The following is a 20667-nucleotide window of genomic DNA, read 5'->3' on the forward strand; positions in this document are numbered from 1 at the left end:
CGCACGGACTGAAGTCGTTTGGCGCAGCCACCTTCTTTGTCTTGACTCTTGTACAAAAATTGTACCAGCGTGATCACCAAAACAATGAAAAAATGAAGAAAAAATGTTTGACTTGAAGATTTGCTGGGACCAAGAGTACTGTAAAAGCAGAAATTTTCGGTCGTGTAATATTTTCGGTATTCGCCAAAAGGCGGTTCGGTAGCGGGAAGCTTTCGGTAAAACTCGTTCTCCATGTAGGTGTACTAGTACTACATGTATACAGTATCGGTTGTACCGAAAATTTCGGTGCGTTTTATTTTCGGTAAAAATTATCGGCACCGAAGTTACCGAAAATAAAACGCCACCGAAAATTTCTGCTTTTACAGTACATGAAAATCATGTACTCTTGCTGGGACTCCCAACTTCATGGTCAGCAGACAGCATTCATAACCACAAGGCCAAAAAGGAAGGGATAAATCGTGGGTTTTGATAACAAATCGATACTGGCTTCCAGGGCAAATTATAAACCATGGGAAAAGGCAAGAAACCTGGCCGAAATTCTAACTCCTTAACGGTTGGTCCAATTATTCTGAAACCTTCACAGAACAATTTGCCATGCCCAAACAAGCCATTTTATGTACTTTGTTGTCCAAATTTCCCTTAACTTCATACTTTTTAAGACCCAAACTTGATTGCTAATCTTTTTGAAACAGACTGTAGTAGAGCCTCCTGGTCGTTGCAATCTGATACATAATAGGGACCTTTCGCATTTGCTACGAATCGAATGCGAAACGAAAGTTTGATTCGGCTCGTAATCGTTTAGTTGAACAATAGATTCAGGTTTCGCAAGTCGTCATACAAATATGCATGGCAACTACGAATACGGCCGTACGGGTGTTTACACGCACACGTGCATGGATCATGGAATCAAGGGAAAAATGTGTACCTGGCAAAACATATGTACTTGGACCAATAAATGATGTGATAACAGCTAACGTGATACACCATGCCTGATTCGTGGCTGGAAGTTGTAAGCTCAGTGCTTGGGGCTAGCGGGGTTCCTCTAGCTTTCAGAATCCTGCATGAAAAAAGGTAAAAGAAAGTTAAGGTATAATAATAAGGTGATGGAAGCCTCTTGGTTTCGCGAACGAATTTTATGATTAAATTCATGGCATGGGAAAGATGCTACAGAAATACACAAAAGTTTAGCCATCCTTTAAAGAAAGACCTCCTTAGTTAAGCTCATCTTGCCAACAGCACCAATGACCATGCTGTTTGTATGGGAGAATAGCCTTAGTACAGTGCTGCCCACTGAAATCCTGAAATCCAGACGTGTCACTCAAGTACGCGCCAGGCGTTGCGCGACCCTAGACCTGCAAACACTGGGCTGTGAAATCGTGCAAGGCGCGAACTTGAGACTGGATTTCATTGAGCAGGACTGTACCTGTACATTCACGCCACCTGCAATTCCTATTGTAGTGTAAGGTTCTTATTTTTACAGGAGCATTGCCAACAGGCCCCAAGGTCTTCTTACATGGTGCCCAAGGTATTCATTGGGTTCATGGAACTACATTCGAAATGAACTGGAAAAGTGCGAAGGGTTTCAGGGAGCGCGTTAAAGCAGTCAGCTCCAAGAAATGAATTCGATTCGTGCATTCAATTATAATGATGTTTACACCTATGCAATACCTACTGTCGTGGACATGGAAATCTGGTCGCACCTCTAGCGGCCCCAGGGCGCTGGCCATACAGCCGTGGATAAGCGGCACACACATGCATTTATGCGCTGCAGCGTGCTGGTCGCATCGAATCAACATGTGCAGTGCACACAGTGTTCTGTGCGCGCTGAGGGCGCTGTCTCCGATCAATCGACTGGATTTCCATGTCTGCTACAGTAGGTATCACACTTCATCTGAGACCTCACTACAGTGCGTTTTTTATAATAGACTCTGAAATCCTTGAGAACGTACTCAAGGCCACTTTTGAGAAAATGTCATGCGAGTTGCGTCACGAAAATCTGCGCGCGAAATTCGAAAACCAGGTGTGACTCGTGGCATTTCGCCATTTTGTTCAGAGTGTCCTTCGAGCTAGCTCCTCGTGGCTGGAGGAATCATTTTGTTGCTGACTGCTCTGTGGCCCTATTTTGCTTTTTCTCGAGTGTCTTTTCGTTCGTGGCAACTTGTTCTCTCGACATGCCACATATAACAAAGTGCGAACGGGCCATGGTAGAATCTACATGGTGGTGTCTATTTTACAATTTTTGCGAAGACGAGGAGAACAATGGCTGGGCATCGAATTGGTCCCAAGTATTCCATTCGTCATGCTGCTGTTGCGTGTGGCGTCAGCATTTCCACCATGAACAGATGTACCAGGGATGCTGACGGCGAAAATCAGCGTGCTGCGTTGGCCTTGTCTGTCTCCAGTGATGAAGGTAACGAGAGTGACAATCCCCAATGTGAGACTCGTGCCATAAAACCACTCAACCCTGACGGATTTGCTTTGGACTGTATAAGAAGTAATTTACGGATTCTATGCTGCGAAGGAGCACCCAACACTGGACAAAGTTCCTGCTCGCTGCATAGAAAGCATCGACGATTTTCCAAACATGAGCAAAACTAGCTCTTGGAAAATGTTGCGTTCCATGGGATTCCAGTGTGGCAAGACCAGAGGTATCACACACATGATGATGGAACGGCACGGGATTGTGTCATGGCGGCATCCCTACCTGTGAGACATACCTGGATGACACGTGGGTCAATGCGCGTCACACAGTTACTAGGAGGTGGTCCGACAATGGTGACAGGAGTGTATAGGCAAGCAACCAAATGAAGCTCCATCAGGTAAAGGCAAGCGCTTTATTGTTCTGCACACTGGTGGACGGGCAGGATTTGTGAAAAACTGCGTCGATGTGTTCGTGACTGGAGACCGACGAGGCCGACACCAACGATGATATACGTCGTCGGCTGTCCTAGCACATCTGTTCACTGTGTAATACTGTCGTCACAAGTGCAACACAAAACACGGAATTATTGGGGCCGTTTCGACGCTCGCTGGTCTTCTACTATTCGTAGATGTTGAACCAGACACAACTGTGACCTATTTGCATTGTGTTTGTGTGTGTGTGTGTGTGTGTGTGTGTGTATTTGTGTGTTCGTAAAACCACTCATGTATTGCTTCCTTTTAGTCTCTTTATGGGTGCTGTGTGAATTGCCCTTGTGATTTGTTGTGGTGTTTGAATTTTCACTGCATTCTTTCAGGGATCGAGGGAAGTTTCCTACATGCATGCTGAAATGTTTTGATTTATTGAGCTAATTGCAATACAGCATTTGAATTATTCAGTACAGTTTGCCACAGTAAGTCGTGAAAAGCCACGACTCACTGGTTTCCTACAAAGGTTAGGAGAACTGCAGACAGCAGTGCACAACTGCACAGTCATGTACATGTACATGCATGCGTTGTGCCGAAAAAGAAGAGAAAAAAAGAATCAAGATGAACTGTACTGGATTCGAACTCTGGCGGACACCATGCACGTGATGAGCTTTCCTGGCTAAAACTTTCGTTTTAAAATCAAAATCCGCTGAAAACCATTGAAAACCGGATTTTCAGCCAAAACCCGTCCCAATATCTAACTTTGACAATTATTATTATGCCGATTCCCAAACTTAATTTTCTTCGATCCAAGACCCACACAAACGCAGCTGTGAAGAAAAAAATTCAAATTAGGAATGAGAACAAACTAAAAAATCAAAATCGACAAATGTCTGTTTTAAAAAAACGCACTGTACTATATTCTCTGGGGCACGGCAAGTTTTATGCTTTAGCAAGGTCCATGTTATAGCGAGCTGGGCACACAATACGCACCATGTATGTCAAAATTACACTTATAGAGTTGAAAGGGTTACCGTTTTCAGGTTATAATAATAATACATCGCGCGTAACAAGACATAACAATGAAAATTGTATGCCTGTTCCGCTTCAGGTTATGGGTTAAGGAAAATCTAAACGGTAACCAAACGGTTTAAACCTATAACCAAGAGTATATAACCATGTACTCTTGCTATAACCTATAAGAGACAATACTGTTTTGAACGCGATATGTTCATCCATCCCATTGCTTTTGTTTTCGCTCACTGCTGAGCTCATTACATGATGCTTGTTTGTCCAGAAACACCCCTTGACATAGGCACTCCAGCAGGGGCGTCGGACACGTATGGTCACTACGGTATTGACCGTACCACTATTTGCCCGAAGTACCCTGTGAATCAATAAAATGCACTGATTTGGGCTCTAATTTCCCAAATATTTCGGATCAGCCATCCCTCCCACACGAGTGAATTGTACTTCAGATGGCTGACCGTACCACACTAAATTACCTTCCGACGCCCCTGTCCAGCCTTTGGGTTATCCGTAAGTATCAATAAATAAACATGTAACCTGTTGTCATGTACCATTGCTGTACAATGTGTACATGACTTATTATCACTGTCGAGAAGGAAAACACCAATTTTCCACGGGCCTAAAAGTCTGAATTACTAGTATACCTATGAAATGCACTGCCAAAGCAAACACCAAAATAATATGAAATCTAAGCTCATGCCTCAGGGGAAGACGAGAAGGGGAAAACGTGGAGATTTTTGGGACAGCACGAGAATCCGAAGAATCTGGCTGCTTCCCTTAGTACCATAATGGGCTTGTAGCTGCATCACAACATTAATAATACCTTGTAGTATGTGCAGAGACCGATCAATAAACACTAACCTGAGCATGAGAGCCCCTCGTATTCATTGCGATCGTCAGGGAAATGATACGATGAACGAACGACCAGAAGATTGTTGACTATGACAAACAACTGCATAATCCAGACGACATACGGCTTGCCACAGTGAGTCGAGTAACATCTTATCCAATACTATTTGCTTATGGCGTTCAGCTTCGAGGTCCAGCACGATGGAATTTTCGGAAGGAACTACAATTGTAATTGTGTTGGTCTTGTTAGCATAGATAGATTTTTAGCTTCAAGTCGGAGTTTTAACCACGGCAAAAGTTCCCGTCGGATCGCCTAAAAGCTCCTTTGACTTCGATCACCATAATTATAGATCGGAACGAAAAACGACGCGACCAAAACTGCAATCTAGCAGTAATGTGAAAAAGGGATTGAACTTTGTTGCACACACACACTGCTTATCGTTCCTTGAAACAATCTGTCGCTTGAAGGCAGAGGAGGGTTGGACAGGTTGTGGTGCTGGGAGAATGAGCAGGGTAAGGTGACCTTCCTGCTACAGATGCGTGTCACTGGCACGTAAGTAAATTATGCTCTCCAAGCCATCATGCACCCATGTCTAGGCCTCGACCAAATACATGTACTGTCTTTTTGAATTTCTTGCACTTTCTTTCTTCTGCTATGCCATGGCTGGTTATATAATAATCGCCAACGCCATACTAACACTGGCTAACGTAACATGACTGTGCTTAATGACAGTAGTAAAAAATAATAAATCGTGATAATTATAAAGTTCACTTGGTAACGACTCCCGGAGCAGCTGAAAGCCAGCTTTCAGCGGTTTACTCTACACGACGTGTAATGTCTAACGTGTTATAATTTTGTGGTTTAATTAGCTGCGCTGCCATCGATATCATTGCGAATCTGCCCTGTTCACAATTCGGTAATCATTGTACTTCGAAGCACCTATCGATAACACAGACGACCTTCTTGGTTTAAAATTTCAACAACTGGCTAGCAGACGTGCATCAATCTGCACGTAGAAAAGCAATCATGCCCGGAGCACTGCAATAATAATATGTTAGGTGTCAAGCATCGGAAGTACTAGCTCCAAGCTACAGAACGGCATAATTAGTACGGCCAACTAACGTCAGCGGAAGGCAGGCGCAGTGGGATGGTCGGCTAAGACCATAATTGAGAAACAGAGGGTATCAGGTTCAAGTCCTGCCTGGAAGCGGAAGGGTTGTTTCCAGCCGTGCTGCGAACCACAGTTAATTGGGAACCCTTGGCTTTGCACGAGGGAAACACGGATGCAGTGAATGGGATTTCGGTCTTTGACCACTTTGTAGTGGGTCTCATCTACGCACCTCCCACCGCTTAGGAGCTGATTCTACGCCTTGATCCAAGAGGGTGGTGACGTTCCTGCGGATGCAGAAAACTCGGCTTCCAGCCGTGTCTCAGGCGAACCGTGATTTTTTAAAATTATTTTTTAACGTGAGCGGAGCTGGATACACCAGAATTCCAGCAGTATCGCGTTCCGTTATACCTCCATTCGCATAATCTATATAGATCTGAGGCACCTAATGACAATTTAAATTTCAGATTCTAAGAAGAGCTCATTGACAAAAGGTGATCACATGTAACTAGCGGTGAGCATTGAGACTGAAAACCACTCCCACAGTTTCCGAGGCCGAACGAATATAATCCATCCATGCTTGATGCCAAGAGTGTGTGTTGGAATGGTAGAGTACATTAACCCATATCCTGCCGGTAAATTTGATAAATCGAGGCCAGGGCGGGGACTATGTCTTTTTTGTTGATACCATTGGCGTCCTGTACTCTAAATGTCCGAGTCTTCAAGTGCTCTACAGCTGTATTGGGCAATCTCCCTGCATGTAGGTGAACCTTCCCCTTTAACAATTTAAATTTTTAAGGCATGCTAGATCCAACTAAATATACATGTAGTCTTTTGAAGCCGCGCTACACTGGGAACATTCACTTCTGTTTCTCTCACCTTTTTTCATAGGTGAATTAGGCGCCGGTGCCGAGACCATTGGTCTACGGAGCCCTTTAATATCGCTTTACATCATCACAATCCTGATGTTCCCTTTTGCAGCACAGGACATGCCGGTATGCCTTTTCTTGTTTCTTTGGGGCAATCGTGTGACGTTTTATTGGGTAGAAAATGATTCAGTACAACCGGACTACCATCATCAACTAAACCTTCTAATATATTTGGCCATGCAGTGAAACATGGCTCCGTTTGCCATCGCTGTACTCTCGAGAATCAAAAGCTTGTGATTTATGCCATATGAACGCAATTTGCATTCTCCCGAAATTCCGATGCTTGCTTTACAGTCCATATCCCACTTTTAATATAATCTTTACTTAATTATCCTTTCATCAGTCTGCTGTGACTTACTTAGAAGAGTTGCAATGGCTAACTGCATCTTGGCCCACTTCGGTTGACTGTTTGCTGGATGATTCCTGCTGTTCGTTCCTTGGGGTGAAAGCTGCCCTGAATTTTCGGAGAATTTGGAGTACTTTGTAAACAACCAAATGACACTAACTTCATACGCTTTGTTGAGTTATATTTCTGATAATCCCTTACCAATCGTGTGCACACACATGCCTGGTGTCAGCTAGCGAAAGGAGTTCGCTTTCTTGGCAGAAGTGTCCGGATCGTTCGGTATTAGCACATAACACCATCTAGAGCACCGGAAAAGAATTAGCAGTTCCGGCTAGATCACGGTCGAGCTGGGATCAGCTATTACAGTTCGGGTTACTGGAGTGTTACGTTTCACTCGTGTCTCAACTCCCCTTCACACATTGTTAACAGCTGTGCTGCACCGCTGGCTCAACTGTATTCCTGTCGGATCTGTCAATCTCGAATATATCGTTCTCATGACTGAACTTACCTTATGACGCCTAAAGAAGGTATTCAAGTTTATTAGCCTTGAACAATCACTTTTAATGAAGCTACAACTGAGGGCATGATTGCACAGCCCATAGCTCAACCCGAGGCATCTCCGAACAGTGTGTGACAACTATAAGGGTCCATGAGTCGGAGACGAACAAGGCGCAATTATTAAGGAACGATTAGCTCACGGGTAGACACTAGGGATCAATCTTTTATGACATCAACGTTTTCCGAAAATAGTTTGGAAAGTATCCGATAAAATCAGCGGAGCGTTCTGGCGATGGGTAACCCCAATTAAAACCCAATTGAAAGCATATTAATGTCTCCGTTCGAAGAGTGTGAGGCGTTACTATTTGTCTCTCTATCTCTCTCTACCTCTCCCCCTCTCCCTCCCTCCCTCCCTCTCCCCTCTCTCTAGGGACCATTAGCAAGCCGTGAAACGGCAACGCGAAGGACGAGCTGGGTTAGAGGCTCGTCGTGACCACGCGAAACATACTCGTGTTTGACGAGTTCGGAGGGGTCTACTCGTCATGACCACAACGAGTGGGTTTTAGTCAAATACTTGCGGTTTTAACCATGATAAGGAGAATAGCACTGTAAATCGCGAGACTTTTTAACTTTGCAATTTTTCTGAAATTTCGAAAATGCTTCATCCATTCGTGTTGGAATAAATCTGAGGGCGAAACGTACCAAACAACCAGTAGGACCATTTATTTTGGCATAACCATTATTAACATTTTAAGTATCCCAAATCCTTTTTAAATTACCAGATTTTGTATGCCTCGATCTATTTCCTCAGGGCGCGTTTGGTTGGCACGAACTAGAACAGGATTCACCAGAACAGCGCGTTTGGTTGGGACTGCACCTGTTCTGGGTCGGCCAGAACATGTTCTGCTTGCTCCGGCCTCGAGGCCGGAGCAGACCGAGCAGTTTCACTTTTTCACAGTGAAACCTGGCGGGAACATCGATTTTGTTCCCAAATGATCACGTGCATACGCTTTTGGGTTGGACTCGTCGTACCGTACAAAGTGACCATGGTGATCCATACACATTTTGAAGAATGCACCAAGTTTGGCACATTTTTCCACAAAAATGTGCTCTGTTTCTGGAGTAGCGTTTGGTTGGCATGAGGCTGCTCCATGTGCACCAGCTGTTCGATCCTGTTCTAGATCGTACCAACCAAACGCACCCTTAGCCTATCCTCGATTAACTGCTCCCTCTACATAAAGTTGTCATTTCATTATTCTTGCAGGAGATCCCCTCGACAGGCCCAAAGTCTTTGGGAAATCCTTATAATAAAATACAAATACAAAAATATTCTCAACAGATTGGCTCCATTGTAAAGTCTTTCCGATAATGTTGTGGCATGGACCTCGTGAGCATAACCCTTTACTACACACATGCATCGGCGATGTGGCTTTCATGGGTTTCTGTCACTTGCATTCGGGTAAAAGCCGATTAGACTGAAAATAATATTGTTCTCAAGAAAAATTCGCAAAACCCGTTGCCAGTAAAAAAATATTCAGAAAACTGTTTGAAACTGGAAAGCAGCCGACTCGCGTAGACGGGTTGTGAACACGAGAAGGTAATCGTAAATCACGCGGTGTTTCACGTGCGTTCTGATGAACTCGTTCCATTGACTTTTCACGGCTTGCTCATGGTCCCTTTTCCCTCTCTCTCTGTCTGTCTGTCTGTCTCTCTCTGTCTGTCTCTCTCTCTTGGTCACAATCAGGGCCAATGTGAACAAGTACTCAATGACAAAGGTGGCGAGCTGTATACCCAAATACAAGCGACAAAATAGACTGTGCTACCATAACATTTAAAGCACCACAGCCATTTGTTCACTGTTACAGGCTTCATGCACTGGATTATAAACGAGCTGCTTTCCTTTATGCTTACCTTTACTCTTTTCTACTTCAGTATCTATGCTCGGAACATCGGATACGAATACATAGGAGTATAAAGGTGCAAACGATTTTCAAACTATTTTTTAGTGCTTGTCCAGTAGAACAGGCTGGGGTTTAGGAAGATGTTATGAGAAACTGGAATGACAATCATATTGCAAAATGCATCCAGATCAATGTCTAACCACAGAAGTGTAGTCTTACTCTCACCCTGCACCATGGTCAGGCACAGACACATGTGTGGGTGGATCTGAGTTGGCACGAGTATGGAGAGGAGCAAGACGGCGGGAGAAAACTAGATACAAATCTTATAAATTGGGAAAAAATCTAGAATGGGAGGGGGGGGATTTGCTGTGAGCGTGTTCGCTGAAGAGATGGTTGGTACACTATTCCAGGAGCAATCCACAGGCGTGAGTCTATCATTTTCAAGTTATATGTTTACTTGTTTGTTTGTATACTTTATTTGAATTCGCAAATCCAAACGAGCACAAATGCTCAAGGACAAGGCAGCGAATATGTTATTATGTTTATACAGGGAAGAAAATAAGGAGAAAAGAGAGAGAATGGTGGATATCTCAATGAAGAGCGAAGCGTTATCAAACTACAAGTAAGGCAGCGAACGATACGTCGATAGTTCTGTAACCCGCCTAAACTAAATTAAAATAAACTAAGTACTTTTTTCAGACGTGCAGTGGACTGTCATTAAAACAGAAACAGAAAAATAATAATAAGGCACCCATTTTGTTAGTCCAGGGGATGGCCCACGCCTGGTAAAGAGAATAAATAGAGAAAATAAAATAAAATAAAAAACAAAAACAAAGAAAGTACTAACAGTTACTGCTAACGAGAGTACTTGCTACTAACATCGGGAGGATAAAAGATGTGTGTGTGTAGGTGATCACAACAGGTTGGCATAGATGGCCAGGACGGAGAGAAAGAGGGCGACAAGAGACACTGTATGGGAGACACAGGGGCAGAGAAGAGAAATTGATGTCAACTACGGTGCCCTTCCAATGAGAGCAGTATCTTGAATACTTCTTCAGCGTGAAACCAAGCATATGCATAAGTGTGGTATTGTTTTGCTAATAGGGCTTGAAAGTGCTACATCACAGCATAGCAACAATTTCAAAAATTCCAAAACTGGACCCACATGCATACAGTTTTTGTATGGATGCAAGCACAAGGTGATGCACCCACACACTGTAGGCAATAGCAAAGTCACGCCTTGGTGGATCCAAATGTAGAACTTACTACTTACTCTAGCCGTTTTGACGTAATCACTTTCAAGCCCTATGGTCTATGTCAATGAACTGATCTATCAAAATCCCAGATGTTGCTATCGTTGTCGTGATCATTCTCGTTGTTCCTGCCGTTGTCGCTGTTGTTGTCTCTTCTTTTTAACACAAACAGGCAACTAGCAGTATGCATTCATGCATGTGTGTGACTATCATTGCAAGACATAAAATTATAGTAAACGCAAAAATTAATGGTTTCATTGTTGACTAGTAGAGGATGCAACGATAATACATTAACGAAAAATACATCCAGCAATAAGAGTTTGGTACATACAGTCATGTATGTGTGTGTGTGTGTGTGTGTGTGTGTGTGTGTGTGTGTGTGTGTGTGTGTGTGTGTGTGTGTGTGTGTGTGTGTGTGTGTGTGTGTGTGTGTGTGTGTGTGTGTGTGTGTGTGTGTGTGTGTGTGTGTGTGTGTGTGTGTGTGTGTGTGTGTGTGTGTGTGTGTGTGTGTGTGTGTGTGTGTGTGTGTGTGTGTGTGTGTGTGTGTGTGTGTGTGTGTGTGTGTGTCTGTGTATCCATAGATGTTCAGTGTTGGCAACTGAAATCCGACCCCCCTAGCGTCTCGTACGAATCGCTAACGCGGCTAGCGCACCGCTAGGGGGGGGGGGTCGGATTTCAGTTGCCAGCACTGTATGTGTATTTGTGTGTGTGCATATACATGTACATATACATGGCAGTACGTTTTTGTCTATGTGCACCATAGATGATAACATCCATGTGCACCATAGATGATAACATCCATGTGCACCATAGATGATAACATCCATGTGCACCATAGATGATAACATCCATGTGCACCATAGATGATAACATCCATCTTCAAGCCTTTCAACACATCGCTCCTACTTCACTTCATTTTTCTGCTCTTGTCAGTCTACTGTTCCCTCTCCTTGATATTTTTGAAGCGCCTCGTCTGCTACTACTCAATTCCTGCATATTCCTGATATCATTTTCACATGCATGGATCACGCATACTCATAGTAACATGGAGACTCACCAATCGTAGGTCCTGAAGCTGAAGACGTGTTTTCCTTGTTGACTAGTAGAGGAAGCAACGATAATACATTAACGAAAAATACATCCAGCAATAAGAGTTTGGTACATACAGTAATGTATGTGTGTGTGTGTGTGTGTGTGTGAGTGTGTGTGTGTGTATGTGTGTGTGTGTGTCTGTGTATCCATAGATGTTCAGTGTTGGCAACTGAAATCCGACCCCCCTAGCGTCTCGTACGAATCGCTAACGCGGCTAGCGCACCGCTGGGGGGGGGGGGGGTCGGATTTCAGTTGCCAGCACTGTATGTGTATTTGTGTGTGTGCATATACATGTACATATAAAACTCGGAGGGAGTTGTGGGTGCTCGTGAGAGTGCTCAATACACCAAGGTGCAGAGCCTAGTACACACACTTGAGAGGGACGAAAAGCGTTTCTTCTGTAACTCTGAGTTTCACGGTTTTAACCGATCTGTCTGATGATCGGTTAAAACCGTGAAACTCAGAGTTACAGAAGAAACGCTTTTCGTCCCTCTCAAGTGTGTGTACATGTACATATACATGGCAGTAAGTTTTTGTCTATGTGCACCATAGATGATAACATCCATGTGCACCATAGATGATAACATCCATGTGCACCATAGATGATAACATCCATGTGCACCATAGATGATAACATCCATGTGCACCATAGATGATAACATCCATGTGCACCATAGATGATAACATCCATCTTCAAGCCTTTCAACACATCGCTCCTACTTCACTTCATTTTTCTGCTCTTGTCAGTCTACTGTTCGCTCTCCTTGATATTTTTGAAGCGCCTCGTCTGCTACTACTCAATTCCTGCATATTCCTGATATCATTTTCACATGCATGGATCACGCATACTCATAGTAACATGGAGACTCACCAATCGTAGGTCCTGAAGCTGAAGACGTGGTTTCATTGTTGACTAGTAGAGGATGCAACGATAATACATTAACGGAAAATACATCCAGCAATAAGAGTTTGGTACATACAGTCATGTATGTGTGTGTGTGTGTGTGTGTGTGTGTGTGTATGTGTGTGTGTGTCTGTGTATCCATAGATGTTCAGTGTTGGCAACTGAAATCCGACCCCCCTAGCGTCTCGTACGAATCGCTAACGCGGCTAGCGCACCGCTAGGGGGGGTCGGATTTCAGTTGCCAGCACTGTATGTGTATTTGTGTGTGTGCATATACATGTACATATAAAAAACTCGGAGGGAGTTGTGGTTGCTCGTGAGAGTGCTCAATACACCAAGGTGCAGAGCCTAGCACACACACTTGAGAGGGACGAAAAGCGTTTCTTCTGTTACTCTGAGTTTCACGGTTTTAACCGATCTGTCTGATGATCGGTTAAAACCGTGAAACTCAGAGTTACAGAAGAAACGCTTTTCGTCCCTCTCAAGTGTGTGTACATGTACATATACATGGCAGTACGTTTTTGTCTATGTGCACCATAGATGATAACATCCATGTGCACCATAGATGATAACATCCATGTGCACCATAGATGATAACATCAATCTTCAAGCCTTTCAACACATCGCTCCTACTTCACTTCATTTTTCTGCTCTTGTCAGTCTACTGTTCCCTCTCCTTGATATTTTTGAAGCGCCTCGTCTGCTACTACTCAATTCCTGCATATTCCTGATATCATTTTCACATGCATGGATCACGCATACTCATAGTAACATGGAGACTCACCAATCGTAGGTCCTGAAGCTGAAGACGTGGTTTCATTGTTGACTAGTAGAGGATGCAACGATAATACATTAACGGAAAATACATCCAGCAATAAGAGTTTGGTACATACAGTCATGTATGTGTGTGTGTGTGTGTGTGTGTGTGTGTGTGTGTGTGTGTGTGTGTGTGTGTGTGTGTGTGTGTGTGTGTGTGTGTGTGTGTGTGTGTCTGTGTATCCATAGATGTTCAGTGTTGGCAACTGAAATCCGACCCCCTAGCGTCTCGTACGAATCGCTAACGCGGCAAGCGCACCGCTAGGGGGGGGTCGGATTTCAGTTGCCAGCACTGTATGTGTATTTGTGTGTGTGCATATACATGTACATATACATGGCAGTACGTTTTTGTCTAAGTGCACCATAGATGATAACATTCATGTGCACCATAGATGATAACATCCATGTGCACCATAGATGATAACATCCATCTTCAAGCTTTTCAACACATCGCTCCTACTTCACTTCATTTTTCTGCTCTTGTCAGTCTACTGTTCGCTCTCCTTGATATTTTTGAAGCGCCTCGTCTGCTACTACTCAATTCCTGCATATTCCTGATATCATTTTCACATGCATGGATCACGCATACTCATAGTAACATGGAGACTCACCAATCGTAGGTCCTGAAGCTGAAGACGTGGTTTCATTGTTGACTAGTAGAGGATGCAACGATAATACATTAACGAAAAATACATCCAGCAATTAGAGTTTGGTACATACAGTCATGTATGTGTGTGTGTGTGTGTGTGTGTGTGTGTGTGTGTGTGTGTGTGTGTGTGTGTGTGTGTGTGTGTGTGTGTGTGTGTGTGTGTGTCTGTGTATCCATAGATGTTCAGTGTTGGCAACTGAAATCCGACCCCCCTAGCGTCTCGTACGAATCGCTAACGCGGCTAGCGCACCGCTAGGGGGGGGTCGGATTTCAGTTGCCAGCACTGTATGTGTATTTGTGTGTGTGCATATACATGTACATATACATGGCAGTACGTTTTTGTCTATGTGCACCATAGATGATAACATCCATGTGCACCATAGATGATAACATCCATGTGCACCATAGATGATAACATCCATGTGCACCATAGATGATAACATCCATGTGCACCATAGATGATAACATCCATCTTCAAGCCTTTCAACACATCGCTCCTACTTCACTTCATTTTTCTGCTCTTGTCAGTCTACTGTTCGCTCTCCTTGATATTTTTGAAGCGCCTCGTCTGCTACTACTCAATTCCTGCATATTCCTGATATCATTTTCGCATGCATGGATCATGCATACTCATAGTAACATGGAGACTCACCAATCGTAGGTCCTGAAGCTGAAAACGTGGCGACTGTGGGGGGACCAGGGGTCATCTAAAAACACATACGAGAAAGGTTGATGTAATGCAGTTGTGTATTCCTACAAGTTTTGGCCTCTCTGGATGGCTTAGTATTTAACTGCCAGCCTAGTGCCAGATGATTTGCAGCCAGGGAAGAATCTGATTTCTTGTCTGTGTGCTTCGTAGATAGTATCTCTTAATTTGCAGGCCAAAAATCCGATACATGTATATAGAATGTGAAAATGTGTGCCTTTTATGCCGTTGTTATTGGTCATCACGACCAATAATAACGGCATAATGGTTTTCATGGAAGTTGGAAATATGTTTGAGGCATGAATGTTTACATTTTAGATTCATAGGGCGATAATATTTCTGATGAATACCCATTTTCAGCAATAATTGGAAATTTGAGCATAATTGTTCAGCTGCTGTCATGGAAAGGACTGAAGCAGTGAATGTGCAGAAGAACATTGCAGGTGTGGCACGGGGTGGTTTCTTGACGACATATCGCGCATGCCGTCATGAAACTACCAGTTTTGAGGATAAAACAAGGTCCAATAAAATCTCAAATCCTATATATAGGAATCGTGAAATAGGGCACAGGCCTTAGTAATATTGGGCAAGGAGATGAGCCTGAGATGTAAGGGTTGGAAAAAATTATCTTATTCAACTCTGGATATCTACTAAGACCTAGCAAGGAAGAATTGGTCACATACTTTTTGCTATTCTCATGCCACACCCATTTTGAGCTGAAAAATATGACCAAAATCCTGTATATAGGATTTAGCAAATTAAGAGATAAGCCCATTGCGCAATGACGTAATTTGTGCCATAGACACCCCAGACAACCACCTGGGCATAGTCGTCTGGGGTGTTGAGCACTGAACAGTGCATTCCTGATCCCAGTGTACTCACATGCATTACTCATACCTTCCATATTTGGCAATGCGCAATGGGCTTATTGCAGCCTTCGTCCCTTCTGACTTCCTTCTTGGATGAAATCATGAGAACAGGAGCCAAATACGGAAACTGAAATGGGGACTTTGATGTGATAGGTGCATTTTATACTGTACATACGCTAAAGAATACTATAATAATGTCAGAGCTCCCCGGGTGCTAGTTCGTACACGAAGTGTGTGGGTTGTGAGGGCTGCATACCACCCGCCTGTGTGGATTCACATCAGGCTTGAGTTTCGAATTCAGAATGAAATGGTCGCCGCTTGGTTGACGACTACACAAAAGCTTACTTGTGGAGCGGCTGTGGACGTGGCGACTGTGGGGGGACCAGGGGTCATCTAAAAACACATACGAGAAAGGTTGATGTGATGCAGTTGTGTATTCCTACAAGTTTTGGCCTCTCTGGATGGCTTAGTATTTAACTGCCAGCCTAGTGCCAGATGATTTGCAGCCAGGGAAGAATCTGATTTCTTGTCTGTGTGCTTCGTAGATAGTATCTCTTAATTTGCAGGCCAAAAATCCGATACATGTATATAGAATGTGAAAATGTGTGCCTTTTATGCCGTTGTTATTGGTCATCACGACCAATAATAACGGCATAATGGTTTTCATGGAAGTTGGAAATATGTTTGAGGCATGAATGTTTACATTTTAGATTCATAGGGCGATAATATTTCTGATGAATACCCATTTTCAGCAATAATTGGAAATTTGAGCATAATTGTTCAGCTGCTGTCATGGAAAGGACTGAAGCAGTGAATGTGCAGAAGAACATTGCAGGTGTGGCACGGGGTGGTTTCTTGACGACATATCGCGCATGCCGTCATGAAACTACCAGTTTTGAGGATAAAACAAGGTCCAATAAAATCTCAAATCCTATATATAGGAATCGTAAAATAGGGCACAGGCCTTAGTAATATTGGGCAAGGAGATGAGCCTGAGATGTAAGGGTTGGAAAAAATTATCTTATTCAACTCTCGATATCTACTAAAGCGGGATTCACAGAAGCTTTTTTGCGATGCGACACGCGATGCGACAGGCGCGAAACCGGGAAAACCCCAAATCGCAGCCATGTCGCACCCCACGCAACTGCCGCAACTGGGCCATCGCAGAAGTTGAGCTTGGCTCAACTTTTGCGATGCGATGCGATGCGACAAGCGATTTGGCGTACGATTTTGACCTTTTCTACAGCAAAGTTGTACAAAGGTGCAAGAGTTGACTATAAATTTGTACAAGTTGTATCAAACAGCGCGAATATCATGGTGACGTAGCCAAATCAGCAAGATTTTGTCGCATCACTGACTTCTTCTGTGAATGGTATTTCGCGAGTTCGCATCGCACGCGTCCGTCGCAGATCGCGTCGCATCGCGTGTCGCATCGCAAAAAAGCTTCTGTGAATCCCGCTTAAGACCTAGCAAGGAAGAATTGGTCACATACTTTTTGCTATTCTCATGCCACACCCATTTTGAGCTGAAAAATATGACCAAAATCCTGTATATAGGATTTAGCAAATTAAGAGATAAGCCCATTGCGCAATGACGTAATTTGTGCCATAGACACCCCAGACAACCACCTGGGCATAGTCGTCTGGGGTGTTGAGCACTGAACAGTGCATTCCTGATCCCAGTGTACTCACATGCATTACTCATACCTTCCATATTTGGCAATGCGCAATGGGCTTATTGCAGCCTTCGTCCCTTCTGACTTCCTTCTTGGATGAAATCATGAGAACAGGAGCCAAATACGGAAACTGAAATGGGGACTTTGATGTGATAGGTGCATTTTATACTGTACATACGCTAAAGAATACTATAATAATGTCAGAGCTCCCCGGGTGCTAGTTCGTACACGAAGTGTGTGGGTTGTGAGGGCTGCATACCACCCGCCTGTGTGGATTCACATCAGGCTTGAGTTTCGAATTCAGAATGAAATGGTCGCCGCTTGGTTGACGACTACACAAAAGCTTACTTGTGGAGCGGCTGTGGACGTGGCGACTGTGGGGGGACCAGAGGTCATCTAAAAACACATACGAGAAAGGTTGATGTGATGCAGTTGTGTATTCCTACAAGTTTTGGCCTCTCTGGATGGCTTAGTATTTAACTGCCAGCCTAGTGCCAGATGATTTGCAGCCAGGGAAGAATCTGATTTCTTGTCTGTGTGCTTCGTAGATAGTATCTCTTAATTTGCAGGCCAAAAATCCGATACATGTATATAGAATGTGAAAATGTGTGCCTTTTATGCCGTTGTTATTGGTCATCACGACCAATAATAACGGCATAATGGTTTTCATGGAAGTTGGAAATATGTTTGAGGCATGAATGTTTACATTTTAGATTCATAGGGGGATAATATTTCTGATGAATACCCATTTTCAGCAATAATTGGAAATTTGAGCATAATTGTTCAGCTGCTGTCATGGAAAGAACTGAAGCAGTGAATGTGCAGAAGAACATTGCAGGTGTGGCACGGGGTGGTTTCTTGACGACATATCGCGCATGCCGTCATGAAACTACCAGTTTTGAGGATAAAACAAGTTCCAAGAAAATCTCAAATCCTATATATAGGAATCTTGAAATAGGGCACAGGCCTTAGTAATATTGGGCAAGGAGATGAGCCTGAGATGTTAGTGTTTGAAAAAATTATCTTATTCAACTCTCGATATCTACTAAGACCTAGCAAGGAAGAATTGGTCACATACTTTTTGCTATTCTCATGCCACACCCATTTTGAGCTGAAAAATATGACCAAAATCCTGTATATAGGATTTAGCAAATTAAGAGATAAGCCCATTGCGCAATGACGTAATTTGTGCCATAGACACCCCAGACAACCACCTGGGCATAGTCGTCTGGGGTGTTGAGCACTGAACAGTGCATTCCTGATCCCAGTGTACTCACATGCATTACTCATACCTTCCATATTTGGCAATGCGCAATGGGCTTATTGCAGCCTTCGTCCCTTCTGACTTCCTTCTTGGATGAAATCATGAGAACAGGAGCCAAATACGGAAACTGAAATGGGGACTTTGATGTGATAGGTGCATTTTATACTGTACATACGCTAAAGAATACTATAATAATGTCAGAGCTCCCCGGGTGCTAGTTCGTACACGAAGTGTGTGGGTTGTGAGGGCTGCATACCACCCGCCTGTGTGGATTCACATCAGGCTTGAGTTTCGAATTCAGAATGAAATGGTCGCCGCTTGGTTGACGACTACACAAAAGCTTACTTGTGGAGCGGCTGTGGACGTGGCGACTGTGGGGGGACCAGAGGTCATCTAAAAACACATACGAGAAAGGTTGATGTGATGCAGTTGTGTATTCCTACAAGTTTTGGCCTCTCTGGATGGCTTAGTATTTAACTGCCAGCCTAGTGCCAGATGATTTGCAGCCAGGGAAGAATCTGATTTCTTGTCTGTGTGCTTCGTAGATAGTATCTCTTAATTTGCAGGCCAAAAATCCGATACATGTATATAGAATGTGAAAATGTGTGCCTTTTATGCCGTTGTTATTGGTCATCACGACCAATAATAACGGCATAATGGTTTTCATGGAAGTTGGAAATATGTTTGAGGCATGAATGTTTACATTTTAGATTCATAGGGCGATAATATTTCTGATGAATACCCATTTTCAGCAATAATTGGAAATTTGAGCATAATTGTTCAGCTGCTGTCATGGAAAGGACTGAAGCAGTGAATGTGCAGAAGAACATTGCAGGTGTGGCACGGGGTGGTTTCTTGACGACATATCGCGCATGCCGTCATGAAACTACCAGTTTTGAGGATAAAACAAGGTCCAATAAAATCTCAAATCCTATATATAGGAATCGTGAAATAGGGCACAGGCCTTAGTAATATTGGGCAAGGAGATGAGCCTGAGATGTAAGGGTTGGAAAAAATTATCTTATTCAACTCTCGATATCTACTAAGACCTAGCAAGGAAGAATTGGTCACATACTTTTTGCTATTCTCATGCCACACCCATTTTGAGCTGAAAAATATGACCAAAATCCTGTATATAGGATTTAGCAAATTAAGAGATAAGCCCATTGCGCAATGACGTAATTTGTGCCATAGACACCCCAGACAACCACCTGGGCATAGTCGTCTGGGGTGTTGAGCACTGAACAGTGCATTCCTGATCCCAGTGTACTCACATGCATTACTCATACCTTCCATATTTGGCAATGCGCAATGGGCTTATTGCAGCCTTCGTCCCTTCTGACTTCCTTCTTGGATGAAATCATGAGAACAGGAGCCAAATACGGAAACTGAAATGGGGACTTTGATGTGATAGGTGCATTTTATACTGTACATACGCTAAAGAATACTATAATAATGTCAGAGCTCCCCGGGTGCTAGTTCGTACACGAAGTGTGTGGGTTGTGAGGGCTGCATACCACCCGCCTGTGTGGATTCACATCAGGCTTGAGTTTCGAATTCAGAATGAAATGGTCGCCGCTTGGTTGACGACTACACAAAAGCTTACTTGTGGAGCGGCTGTGGACGTGGCGACTGTGGGGGGACCAGGGGTCATCTAAAAACACATACGAGAAAGGTTGATGTGATGCAGTTGTGTATTCCTACAAGTTTTGGCCTCTCTGGATGGCTTAGTATTTAACTGCCAGCCTAGTGCCAGATGATTTGCAGCCAGGGAAGAATCTGATTTCTTGTCTGTGTGCTTCGTAGATAGTATCTCTTAATTTGCAGGCCAAAAATCCGATACATGTATATAGAATGTGAAAATGTGTGCCTTTTATGCCGTTGTTATTGGTCATCACGACCAATAATAACGGCATAATGGTTTTCATGGA

General features: G+C 43.5%; 1 protein-coding gene across 1 annotated transcript in view; it reads right to left on the reverse strand.

The window, feature by feature from the left end:
• Positions 1-9945: 9945 nt before the first annotated feature.
• The window catches only part of LOC135818392 (carbonic anhydrase 1-like), a 199853-nt gene continuing 189131 nt past the window's right edge, over positions 9946-20667 (reverse strand). Inside the window, exons 9-14 of the mRNA XM_065331750.1 lie at positions 14875-14929; positions 14185-14226; positions 13542-13583; positions 12725-12766; positions 11819-11860; positions 9946-10477 (exon numbers count right to left, since the gene is read on the reverse strand). Of these exons, the coding sequence (XP_065187822.1) occupies positions 10422-10477; positions 11819-11860; positions 12725-12766; positions 13542-13583; positions 14185-14226; positions 14875-14929 (279 nt within the window). The 3' untranslated portion in view covers positions 9946-10421. The remainder of the gene's footprint in view (positions 10478-11818; positions 11861-12724; positions 12767-13541; positions 13584-14184; positions 14227-14874; positions 14930-20667) is intronic.

This window comes from Sycon ciliatum, chromosome 5, assembly GCF_964019385.1.
Source record: "Sycon ciliatum chromosome 5, ocSycCili1.1, whole genome shotgun sequence".
Taxonomy (NCBI): domain Eukaryota; kingdom Metazoa; phylum Porifera; class Calcarea; order Leucosolenida; family Sycettidae; genus Sycon; species Sycon ciliatum.